Source organism: Sciurus vulgaris, assembly GCF_902686455.1.
Source record: "Sciurus vulgaris genome assembly, chromosome: 4".
Lineage (NCBI taxonomy): Eukaryota > Metazoa > Chordata > Mammalia > Rodentia > Sciuridae > Sciurus > Sciurus vulgaris.
Window position 1 is genome coordinate 140,372,773 of NC_136464.1, and position 13,569 is coordinate 140,386,341.

A 13,569-nucleotide genomic window follows, 5' to 3' on the forward strand; every position below is an offset into this window, starting at 1 on the left:
CCACCACGCTTCTCCTCCAGGCAGCCTCCCTGTGTTCAGGCGCTGTCACTTTAAGTCCAAACAACTCACCACTCGCCTTCTCCTCTGAGCAGCCGCCTGGAGTGCTAATGCTGTCACTGTGAGTCCTGAAGGACCTTCTTTTAACCTGAAGATCAAGATTTAAAGGAATAAAAAAAAATGTACAAAAAAAAAAAAAAAAAAACATTGCTACATTAAAACTTTTTTTTTTAAGAAACAAGTTTTTCATCTTCAATAATGGAAGAGTATCATTATGGATTTAGTTGTTACAATATCTGAAAAATCTTTGATCTTAATAAAGACTTATAAGAAGATTGAAATAAAGAATTGTTTTCCAAATAAGGAAGATAAATAGAGGAAGAAGGAGGATAAGGAGGAAACAAACCTCCTTCCCAAATTTATTAAATGAGACATAGAAAGAAACCAAAATTGTATGGAATAGAAGATTGATGTTAATTGTTTCTCTGTTGGAGTTAAAATTTTTTTCCTTTCCCTATCAAACATACACACTAAATGTTAGAGGTATTTAGATATACAGACACGTAATCATTTCATTTGTATAGGCTTTTTTGTTTTTAAAGACAACTCAGTCACTCTTCTTTAACAAATACTGAGCTCTAAGTGTTCAATTTAAAAGAGTTGTTTTAATAACTCAGTGATGTGCTATCTGTGATAAATATTGCATAATAGAAATGCCCATTAGACAAGGCAAAAAAAAAATGCAAAACAAGAATCATTTTAAAAGTGGAAACATCCTAAGTTTTATAGGTGTTTAAATGGTCTACCTCCCTTCTTCCCTTTGAATATGTATCAGAAATAATTTGTGAGCCATGCTAATATTTTCATTTTTTCAACAATGGGATCAACTCTTCTTTAACAATGATAACATTTAACTCTATAACCAGCATTGTGTAACACTTCTTCCTGTAGCGCCAGCCCTCCTGGGTTGCCTGCTTCTGGATGTGCACAGCACCCCTTTGCACTATCCTTTGCATTTTTTCTTTCCTTCTCTTTCCCTCTTTCTTTCCCTCCTTCCTTCCTCCTTCCTTCCTTCCTCCCTCCCTCCACCTCTTTCTTTCTTTCTTTCTTTCTTTCTTTCTTTCTTTCTTTCTTTCTTTCTTTCTTTCTTTCTTTCTTTCTTTCTTTCTTTCTTTCTTTCTTTCTTTCTTTCTTTCTTTCTTCTGTGTTGGTATATATAGGCTCGCTGCTGCCACAGTCCACACAACCTGTCTCTCTCAATGCTACTTTGAAGATGCACAAACGGGAATTCGGGAAGGGAGTTCTGGAATTTTCTAAGTGTTTCCAAAACTCTGGGAATCTATAGCTATATTTAGAACCACGATAGAGGCCAAATAGTTAAGATCCTTGAGAGTGTTCCTTGCCGAATTTTTGAGAAGGGTCCAGCAAGGGTCTTGGGAGATTACCAAATTTAACCTTCTAAATCCTATGGAGGAAACCAAGGCCCAAAAGGTATGAACTGCTCTGAGGAATATCCATGATGTGCCCCTCCTTCTTTACCCGAAGGATTCATCTACATCTTCCCCGACCATCTTTTGGATCTCCAAAAGGGCAGCAGAGGATGGGCAGCTGAGGATTAAGTCAGTAACCCCTGGACCCACCCACAGCCTCTTCTATGGGCCCAGATGGGGAGGAGGCCTTCTAGTGACAGAGTGAGGAAGAGAGGGAGGGCAAGAGGAAGGAAGGGGAGCCAGAGGTGGGAGTGGAAGAGGCAGCTTCGCCAGGGCTGATTGGCTCCGGAGGCCAGCCCTCTCCATGCGGTTTATAAGAGTTGGGGCTGCCCAGGGCGCCCCGCCGGCTCTTCGCGCGCCAGGAGCCACCGCCGGGCTCCCAAAGAGCCTCCACGTCGAGGTCCTGCCTGGCGCTGAGCCTGCTTCGCGGCTGCCTTTGGAGTTGGCGGTGGGCAGAAGAGAAAGGGAGGGAGCCGTAGAGCAAGGAGAGCGCCCGAGCTAGCGGGCCGAGCGCCATGCGCCGCGCCAGCCGAGACTACACCAAGTACCTGCGCGGCTCGGAGGAGATGGGCAGCGGCGGCTCCGGCGCTCCGCACGAGGGCCCCCTGCACGCCCCTTCCCCGCCGGCGACCGCCGCGCCGCACTCGCCCCCCGCGGCCTCACGCTCCATGTTCGTGGCTCTCTTGGGGCTGGGATTGGGCCAGGTGGTCTGCAGCGTCGCTCTGTTCCTGTACTTCAGAGCTCAGGTGAGTGACCGCCTTCCCGAGGGACGTGCGGCGGGATGCTCCCACCTCGTCCGTCCAGCACTGGAGGGAAACAGTCTGGCGGCAGGGCTGGGCTCCCCAGATATTAGAAGGGGAAAGTGACTCCAAGAAAGGGAGGGTCGGGCTAAAGACTTCGGGCGCACCTGCCCGGTTTTACTTATCCGCACCCCGGAGGCTGGGCGTGTCGGGCCAGATGATGGGTTTGAATTTCGCCTCCCGGAAATAGCACGGGCCTTTCATCTCTCTTGGACGTGATCACACACTGTCCCTTCCATTTCTCACTTGGCGTTAAGGAGCTACTTAAGTTCACTTAGGAAAAGAAAAATGAGCGCTTTCAGGTAGGCATTGACACTTTTGCTTCCCGCCCACCACCCAGTGACTTTCTGTTCCTGGTACTGGTTGCTTTGCAGGTATCCTCCAGCCACAGCGCTGGAGGGCCGCGCGGTGCCCTCAGCCTTTGAAGTACTGGGTCAGGGGCGAAACCCAGGGCATCAGATGGGCAGAATGACAGCGCTGCCTGAGTCGCCTAGACAGGGACTCTGCTGCTGCTGAGCTGTCCTGTGTATGAGGCTGGGCTCTGAAGGGTGAAGGAAGAGGGACAGCCCCACGTGCTGCCAGTGAGGTGGGCGGAGGAAGGAAGCAAGGTGTGTGTGCTGGCACAGCCTCGCTTCAATCTAGTGGGTAACCAACCTTTAAAAGATGAAGAGGCTGTGGAGGAGGGCTCAGAACTGCAGGGAGATAGTAGAAAGGAAGGGGTAAATTTGTAATATTATGCTTTCTGGTGGTTTATGCTCTGTGTTTTCTTGGAAATTGCAGTGCAGTTGGTTGGATTCATTCAAATATTCTTGTCTGGTGCTGTGAACTCTTTCTCAGAGGAAGTGGGGGGCTGACTGTGCATTTTTTTTTTTTATGGGAAAAGAAAGTTGGGTTTGGACTTCATTGGTTTTCAGACTCAAAGGTGATTACTAAACCAAATTGAATGCATCAAAACATGGCATTGCTTGCATTGTATGGGTTTTTGACATGTACCAGGATCTTGAACTCCTACTTGAATTCACAGGTTTTCTGTTAAGCATTCATTATCCACTAGTATGCATTTTATAGCACTAGTGTAATTATCTACTAAAACAAAAATAGAAGTGCTATTAACAATACTTCAGAAAATTTGTAATTATGTGTTAATAAACAATTTTTCCCTGTTGAGAACTTTTTCTAAAAGTCAATTTTTGGAGTGGCTTGAAACATGGATTACACAAATCCATATGAAAGTGACTAAACTACCCCCCCCGCCCCCCCATTGGAATGCTTTGCAGTCAAGAATGAATGGTTTTTGGGCTGGGGTTGTGGCTCAGTAGTAGAGTACTTGCCTAGCACATGTAAGGCACAGGGTTCCATCTTCAGCACCACATAAAAATAAATAAATAAAATAAAGGTAAAAACAAGTGAATGGTTTACCATTTTTACCTTAACAACCTCCATTTAATGTTTGGTATCGAGAGTCTAAGTGCTATGGAACGTGACTTAGGAATCAATTATTTCAATACACAGTGTGTGCACATGGTGCCATATACTGGAGGAGCTCTCCAATAATGATATCACTCTTCTCTAATCTTTTCTAACACCTTAGGGTCATGACATTTCCCCAGCTGTAATAGTGAAGTGAGCGTTCAACATAGAAAGAGCAATGGGCAATGGATGAATTCTAGGGATCATGACAGCTTAGCTTGGCAGGAACCATGGAAATTGGCTTGGCCCTGTAGGAAAGAGTGACCAGCTGAGTTCTTGTTACAGTTGTTCAACTTTCCCAAAGGAATTCCAGTGGTGGAGTGGGCTGAGAGGTCTGTCCTGATGGTTACCTCTCATCAACTGGATAGCACAGGAATAATAGTGAAATATTCAAAACCTTTTCCCAAAGCACACGTGTGAGTTAGTAAGCTTAGCTGTAAGTTTTTCTTTAGGAGAATTTAATGTCATCAGATTTCTGAGTACAATTTCCCTAACTGCCACGAAGATTGGGTTTCTCTAAGACTTATGCAAAACATTTTAGTTATTATTCTGCACCCAGTTCTGTACTGCAGTTTTAAAAGGTCATCTCCTTTAGTAAAGAACTGGTATTAGAAGTAATGTGTTCATATGAATATACCACCAGTTCTGATTGCATTTTATTGAGTTTAGTATCTACATTTGATTCCTAAAGAAATCCTAATCATTTAGAGATACATTCTGAAATAGTTACAAATGAAATACTTTGATGTCTGGAATTTGTTTCAAAATAATTGATTGGGAAGAGGTAGGGAAGTGATTGCTTGTAGATGAAATAAGATTGGCCATGTGCTGTAATTGTAGTAACTGGGTTATGGGTGAATAGGGGTTCAAGCTACAGTTTTTCCCACCTTTGTTTATTTTGAAGATCTTCTGTCACAGTTCTGACTAAGAAGCAAAATGTTGTTTTTATCAGTTCCTTTTAATTAGAACTTGGTGCCAAATGACAGGAGGGTTTTGAAAGCTATGGACCAAGTACTTGGGATTTCTGAATTAATTTGAAGAGAATAATATCATCTAGTATCAGGGAACATGTTTATAGATTACAGTTAAAAATGATAAAATAATTCAGTTTGATTGTTTTAGTATAAAGGTAGGGGAAAGAAGGTATGCAAACTCTTAAGAAAAATGCAGGGTTTTTTTTTTTTTTTTTTTTTAATTTTAGCTTTAGATGCATTAGAAGGACTCTCAGAATAGTATAAAACTTAGCAACTTAAAAAAAAAAATCTCCCCATTCTCAGTTCATGTTTCAGTTGTAAGCAATGAATTAGTCCCCCGACTGTTTCATATTGCCTATGCCTAGTTTTTCTTTTTTTAAATATATGTACTAGATCCAGTGTAGATTGGCTTTTCCCCCTACAGACCTTGCCAAAGAGAAAATAGCATGTGGCTTGTGCTATATATTTACCACATAGTATTCATACTTTGGTTTACAAAGAAAAAAAACAACTTTCTAAAAAGTTGCTTATAATATTTGTACTTTTTTTTTTAACATCTGTATAACCAATTCAAAGTTTAGAGTTTAACTGTAAGATAAGTTTTTCAGAAAACTCAAGCTCTTTGGCCCTTTTAACTCCTCCCCTTAACCTCCCAAGATGCACATATTAACCTCTCTGGCTGCTTTTTACCCAGGACAGCCCTCCCCACTGAAAATCTGGTGTGGCGATGTGGTAGCTGCCTGTTGACAGAAACAGATAACGAAGTAGCACAAATGTCAAGCATCCTGCCTCGTTGAACCTGACGAATGATTAAGTCTCAAAGAAGTTTATATTTTAAAAAGTTCATTTCATAGGTACTACTTTATCTGATAAGTGCTTTTTAAAATTCCTTTTTAAAATCAGATGTTCAAGATTTGGTGTTTTCAGACATGCCTAGGTACAGTGACTTTATTTGTAACTCAGTTTACTCAGATCATTTGTGGAATTGCTGTGTTCTTCAGTTGAGTGTAATTTTCATGAAGATAGACACTACCTGTTTTGCTCACTGCCTTTTTTGTAGTACCTAGCATAGTACCTGGCATATATAATTTATTTAAGATGCCTTCAGTGATTTGCAACACTACCCATATGTTCATTTCTAATTTATAATGTGCATATTATCTAATTAGTAGCTAAAATAGTACAGATTTTCAGTCATTCAAATCCTCTGTCTAGACTGCTGTGTGCCAAGATATAGGGTTTGGGTAGGAGATACCTTCATTCAGTTGCTCAAAGAGTGTTTGCTGTGTCTCCGCCACTAATCCTGCAACTCTGTTCCCTGCTTAGCATTTCCTTCACATAGAGGTTATCCTTAGCCTGTGTATGTGCTTGACCTCATATGCCCCAAACTTCTGTTCACCTCTTTTTTCCTGTACACTGGAAGGAGAAAGATATTTAGTTGTAAGTTAAAAATAGATTTCTAACAAGTGATCCTTAAGTAAACAAAATAAATGAGTCTATCAAAATTAATTATGCCATGCAATCATGATTTCTTTTGGGAAAAACAATTGAGATTTTAAACGTACTTAAATTCCAAACAGTGAATCTCAACTGCATTTTCAAAGTACTTGGGGAAAAGATTCAACGATTGGACTCTACTCTTAGGAATGTTGATGAAATTGGCCTGGGGGTGGGGTAGGATCTGGGCTCAGGCATTTTTTAAGAGATAAAGGGGAAGATCTTTGCATTCTATTTAATAGTATTGAATCATCAACCACTATTGATGAGTCAGTATTTTCTTACTAATTAGTGATACTAATTTTAAAAATCAGTGTCCAGGGGAATTTGGAGTCATATTAAAAGCAGAAAATCTGTATATGCTTGTATATTTGACATTTTAAGACGTCACTTCTCTAACTTTAATATGTGTAAAAATCACCTGGGACCTTGTTAAAATGCACATTCTGTGGTAGTGTGCCAGAGTGGAGCCTGAGATTCTACATTTCTGACAAGTTTCTAGTGAGCCCAGGCTGCTATTGCTATTTGGACTTCACTTACAGAGTACTGAGAAGGCAGGGGACTGCTGCTCCTGTGAGACAGCTTAGTTAGTCAGCAAGACTCAAGCTTAACCAACTCTAGGGTTCCCAGGCAATGCCCTATGAATGACACATTGTTCCTTCAGCTCCACACTTTTCTGGTGTTGAGCCAACTGAGGTCTTCGAATGATTCTGCTTTCTTTTCTGAGGTCTGAACGCAGTTGACCCTTCATATGGGTTGCCCAAGTTTTTCTGATTTTGTAGATACTTATCGGCATAAATGAGCTGTTTTAGTCAGCTTTTTTTTGCTGCTGTGACTGAAAGACCTGACAATAACAACTTTAGAGGAGGAAAACTTTATCTGGGGCTCAGGGTTTCAGAGGGCTTAGCCCAGAGGTGGACAATTCTGTTGCTGTGTGCTGGAGGTGAGGCATGACATCATGATAGAAGGACATATCACAGGGAAAACGCTCAGTAAATCACAATCAGGAAGCAGAAAGAGGCTCTGCTCAACAAGGACACAGTACATACCCCAAAAGCATGCCCCCAGGGACCCATCTCCTTCGGCCACAGTTACTACATCGTTAATCCATTCATGTGGATTAATGCACCGATGATGCTCATAACATAACCCATAACCAATAACCCAGTCATTTCACCTCTGAATGTTCTTGTATTGTCTCACACAAAAGCTTTTGGGAAATACCTCATATCTAAACCGTAACATGAGCCTTAAAAAAAAAAAAAAAAAAAAAGGATGTGATTGAGAGCTGTCCTTCTATAAACAATCATAATTCTGATTCAAATGAATTATTCTAAAGAAAATATGAGAAATATAGTTTGCAAATAGTTTTGCTTTATGGTGGTACTTCTTTTTTTTTTTTTTTTTTTGATACCAGGGATTGAACTCAGGAGCACTCAACCACTGTACCACATCTCCAGCCCTATTTTATATTTTATTTAGAGACAGGGTCTCACTGAGTTGCTTAGCACCTCACTTTTGCTGAAGCTGGTTTTGAACTTGTGATCCTCCTGCCTCAGCCTCCAGAGCCGCTTCTTGGGATTATAGGTGTGCGTATGGTGGTACTTCTTTTCTATTTATTTATTTATTTATTTATTTATTTATATTTAGCTTTTAATTTTTTACAGACTGCATTTTGATTCATTGTACACAAATGGGGTACATAATTTCGTTTCTATGGTTGTACACAATGTAGATTTATACCATTTGTGTAATCATACACATACATAGGGCAATGATGTCTGTCTCATTCCACCATTTTTCATCCCCTCCTCCCTCTCATTTTCTGATTATAGGTCATTCTTATATTTGCAAGACTGGGATAATAAAATTTGTCCTGAGTGCGTATTTTTAAAAGGCTGTCATTTCACATTTTGGAATTTCAGATATGGATGGGATACTTTCCAGTTTATTTCTGGTGGTTGGTTAATAAACCTGCATATATTTCTGAATACTTTTTAAAAAATAAATCAGGGAGAGTGACTTAGTATTAATTCTGATTGAGCTATGGTACCTTTGGTTAATGTAAACATATATAGCTCTTCCTTTTTTTCATTTTTTGGGGTCTAGTTTGTATCTACTAATAAGCAAATGCACATGAAGCACCTTGAATTTTTTAAAAGAAAGGATAAATTAAACTATTATTATTAAAATATTTGTGGCTAATTATCACTACTCTTTATTTAGTGGTTGAAACCACTGCAAAAGCTTGCCAGAGCCCTTTGCAGAAAACACTAGCAAGCAATGTATAGCAGTGCTCAAAGAAGTGCTTTGTGCTGGATACCTGTTCTAACCAGGTGATCAGCTAATGAACCCAGGGGAATATATTGTGGGTGTCACAATCCCTTACATTACAAGAATTTTAGCATTCTCCAGTATATACCTTGTTACAAGGTTATGCTCATACAGCCCTCCCACCCTAATGTGACACCACATCTCACCCATATTTCCAAACACCCTCTGATGTACTAATTCAGGTTGAGAAATACTGATGAGAGTTTCAGTTCAAATGAAGAATTATACTTATGGCTTCAGGTTTGGTTTATAGCTAGGAAATAGATTTATCTCTCCCTTTGGATGATTAAAATATTCACTGATTAAAGGAAAAGACCAGGCAGACACAGGGGTTATTGTTGATGTTAATTTCCCCTGATTTATGTATGCTTTGAATAGCCAAGTGGGCTTCAAGATCCCGTCTAGCCTGCTGCATATGTCTTAGAGACAAAACCTTTTTCTACCTGCACTGGTCACAGGTGATTTCCTTGATGCCCTCCCTCTGAGGACTTTCAGGTTATTAGGCAACCTTGAGAAGCACCTTGTGAATCACACATTTCTGATGTTGAAAATCTACCACCGAACTTCACTTGGTTGAGGATGATAGTTAGATACTCATCAAAATGAATTAGAAGTCAATGTTTTCATCAACTGGAGGGTAATTGTATTAACTGTTAATCATCGGGGACATAAAAACTCTTGCAAGAATGAACCTTTTTGTTCTCGAGTCACACTTTATTAAACAGAAGAATAATTAACAGTAACCCCCCCCAATGTCCTTCCTTTCTCCCTGCTCAGATGGATCCTAATAGAATATCAGAAGATGGCACTCACTGCATTTATAGAATTTTGAGACTCCATGAAAATGCAGATTTGCAAGACACAACTTTGGAGAACGAAGACACAAAATTAATACCTGATTCATGTAGGAGAATTAAACAGGCCTTTCAAGGAGCTGTGCAAAAGGTAAGCCCACACTGAGGTGAATAAGTTAAGGGCCCTTGCCGATTCTACAATTAGCAAATATTAAAACTTGCCAAGTGCTATTGACTCTGTTCTTTTTATTTTAGTGATTTGTAAAAGAGTTAAAGAGAATGTTTTAAAGAGATTAGCAGAATTCTTTCAAAGTTGGTAGTGGTTAATTATGGCATCCAGAGACATTCATACAAAATTCTTTTTCCTTTCTTTTTAAGATGAGGGATTTAAATTCATACTTGGAAAGAGCACAAAGGTGCCCTGTGGTTGCTAGTTTGAATTCCGGAAGATAGAAACCATTCCCCAGATTCACAGGACTTTCTGGTAGCTATTTCCTTTCCATTTGTTTTTAAATGGTAGCATCCCCTCTTCCACATCTGAGATCCAGGGCTTGATGAGACCCAATTGTAACTGGGCCTTTATTGTCATGAATGTGAGGAGCATGCACAGCAGAAAATGTAGTGGTGGTGGGGATGGAAATTCTGTCTGTTTCTTCATTTTATGGAACCGATGGACGACAAGAAAGATGGGCACAGAGAAGACCAATGGCTTCTATTACACCAACAGCTTCAATTGAGAAACACTGTCATAACTGCCTGTTCTATTTCCTGAAGAAAGTCACCTGAGAATTCTGTAGCTTAGAATTATTTTGCCTATTGGCTCTACCAAACTGGATAGAACCCAAACCGTGACTCCAATACAAAACAAACAAACAAACAAACAAACAGTGTGTATTGCTTTTCTGCATCATATCTGCATACATTCATGCATCCATCTATACATCCAACTTCTATTTTGAAACTGCCTGGATTATCTCTTGTCATCTTAGAGTAAGTCCTGGAGTCCTCAAAACCATTAAATCTAAATTTAATTTTAGTTTACTTTTTAAAAACTCCACCTAGAGGAATAGCATATTTTTATGAGTGTATCTATCAGTCAGAGGTAGAGGTAGGGAGATGAAGCTGTTTTTGGTAAAACTAATAGAGGTAAATATCTGTAACCCATGTAGAGTTGAGGTTTGCTAGACTTGGTTAAATTTAAGACATCACCTAGTTTCAGCTTCTTCATTATTTTATTCATCACTAAGAAAGAAAAAGTTAAACATGATCATCATAGATTCTAATTACATCCTAATTTCAGAGATATTATACTGTAAACAATGTGTATCTTAGAATCAAAGTACATATTGTGATATGTATAAGAAAACATGTTACTTATGAAAATTAGTTTTTCATTATAATTAGTAAATGCTTAGCTTTATGCAGTAGATGTGTAAAATGTGGGTTTAAATTCATTGTTGTTTTTGTTTCACATTATAATTTTTGAGCTATAGCAACAGCAATTCTGCTAATCTATTCATTTTCATTGTTCTGTTTCATGTCAGTAGTTTATCTTTTACTCCATCTGTGAAACTCCTCTCTCAAAAACTGGGTAATCGATCTACAAACAACTGTTTACATGTACTAGGAATAATCTTTAACTGAAAGCTGAATCCCTTGTTCAAATAATTTTGGTTAAGTAAATTATTGTGTCACTTTTCTGTTTGGATCAATCCATATTTAATCTCCTTAAAATGAAGAGATAAACTTAATTTCCTTGATGCCTTTGTTCCTGAAAAGTGTTCGTTGAGTTTCTTATCAAAGAAATATTATTCAAGATCAGCCAAGATAATTTTGAAAATAAATAATATTAAGAGTAGATACCATTAGCATTACTGTAAGAATCCAAGAATGCATCTTTACAGGTCAAAGAAGAAAACCACATTATTTCCTAGAGCCTGAGAAGTGACTGAAAACATTTTGTATCTATTTCTGATGTTTAAAATCCATTAGAACACATAATTAGATGAATTCTTGATGTTTCATAAACATCTCAAGCTGCAAGTTAGCTAAGGATGAAAATTAGGAGTATTTCTCTTAAAGTAAGGGACACAGGAAAGAGATCCACTGTCCCCACATTATTTAACATTGTTCTGGAAGTGCTAGCAAATATAATTACGCCAAACAGTGAAATAAGAAAAATATAGAGAGAAGAGTAGAAGGCATAATTTGCATGTGGCATGATTATGTACTTAGAAAAATTCAAATGAAACTGAAAGGCTACAGGCAAAGCAAAACAAATCTGTTTATAAGAATTAATAAGTAATAATCACTAGTTGTCCCATTTCCATCAATAATTAGAAAATATGAATGAAAGATTCCACATATAATATGTAAAAAATGTCCTAAAAATAAATTTAACAAGAAATGTACAGGGTATATAGGAATAAAACTAGAAAACTCTACAGAGGCATTTAAAATAGAATTGCATAATGTACACATATAACTATGTACAGACATAATAATTACAGCAATATAACTTGGGCAAAGGGTAGAAGACAAATTCACACAAAGGAACAAATAGCTTCATGTCGATCTTATTGTGTGTGTCTCTATATGTGAGTGTTGGTGTGTATATAACTTAATATATAATTATTTTAAATAAGTGAACATATTAGATATTAAAAAGGGGATTGGAACAAATTGTTTACTTTTTTAAAAAAGTCATGACCTTCCATCATGTTCTGAGGGAAAGCAAATCCAGACCATCTGATGGCCCTCCAACACTCTCTGTTGTTCATACAACTTTTCTTCTACTACCTGCCCCATCAGAACTTACCCATTTTCTTCAGGATTTCTTTTTTCTTTAAAAAAATTTTTTTTTAATTTGTTCTAATTAGTTGTACATGACAGTAGAATGCATTTATACATTTTGATAAATCTTACATAAAATGGAGTGTAATCTCATTTTTCTGATTGTACATATTGTAAGATCACATTGGTCATACAGTCCATATGTACATGAAGTAATAATGTCTATTCACTCTACTATCCTTCCTATCCCCTCCCCCTCCATTTCCTTCAAGATTTCTGAGTGACTGCTTAAATAGTATAAAAACCAATTTGTACTTAAAGGTGTTGATAAGCAAAAATGGCAGAATTTTGACTATTTGGGGAGACTTTTGGAGATATGTTTCTGTATTCCAAATGAGTAATACTAATTATGAGAGATTCAGTACCTGGAAAACTAGAAGGACAAAGATTTTGGGACAGGCGAGAATAATCAACTTCTTTTGTTATAGTTTTAATTATAGTAATAGGTTATTATGGTTAACAGGATGAGTAGAACTTTATTTCAATTATTTCATATTTGTTTTTGTTGTGCCATAGGATTTTAACTTTTTCATGTAGATACTAATATATGCAGTAATCCTTTTAAAAACAAAGATCTGCTATAATATACTAATGTGCATTGGTGAAATATGCCAATTATAATAAACCAACATGTACTGGATATAAGATACCATTTCTTTTCCCTAGACCAGGGAGATGAGTGATATCCATATCTTATCATTAGAGTCAACCAGCTTCTGTTAAGTATATATACTGCCCTAGGCATGATGCCACACCTTTTCTTATATATATTCAAGGATTTACTTTTCTCTTATCTTAGCCAAATTCATGATATGCCAAATGTATTATCCTTTGATGGGGATTATTGGTTAATATGACATTCTGCACAACTTTTCCAATATAATCAGATTTCTTATTTCTCTTGCCACTGCTAAAAATAGTATGATGTATTAGGCATTCATTAGTAGGTTTGTAACTTAGTTTTAGTTCTAACATAGATATCAAGTGAACCCATAAAGCAAAATTACATGTGTGGCTGCAATCATTATTGAGAGATCAACCCATCCAGTGGTAACGAATACCAGACATAAGCACAATATCGCATTATATGTGTGCAAAAAGTGGTGTTTACCCAGCCTGTCTCTGGTCAGACAAGTAATGCAGTTTTTTTTCCCCTCTTTTTTTGTTTGTGGCTGGGTTTTCTGGCTTTTCCTGCCCATTTAGCGCAGAGCTCGGAGAGCCTCTCAGTTATCCAACTCTACCAACCACAGTTTATAAAGTCTGTCATAACAGTCTATGACAATAAAGAAAACACTGGTATAAATAATAGTGTCTGATTTGTAAAGTGATTCTTGTTTTCAGTTTTGGCAGCCTCCTTGGC

The 13,569-nt window shown here is 38.2% G+C and overlaps 1 protein-coding gene across 1 annotated transcript in view; it reads left to right on the forward strand.

The window, feature by feature from the left end:
- Positions 1-1,844: 1,844 nt before the first annotated feature.
- Positions 1,845-13,569, forward strand: part of TNFSF11 (TNF superfamily member 11) — a 34,514-nt gene continuing 22,789 nt past the window's right edge. Inside the window, exons 1-2 of the mRNA XM_079136125.1 lie at positions 1,845-2,233; positions 9,340-9,507. Of these exons, the coding sequence (XP_078992251.1) occupies positions 2,003-2,233; positions 9,340-9,507 (399 nt within the window). The 5' untranslated portion in view covers positions 1,845-2,002. The remainder of the gene's footprint in view (positions 2,234-9,339; positions 9,508-13,569) is intronic.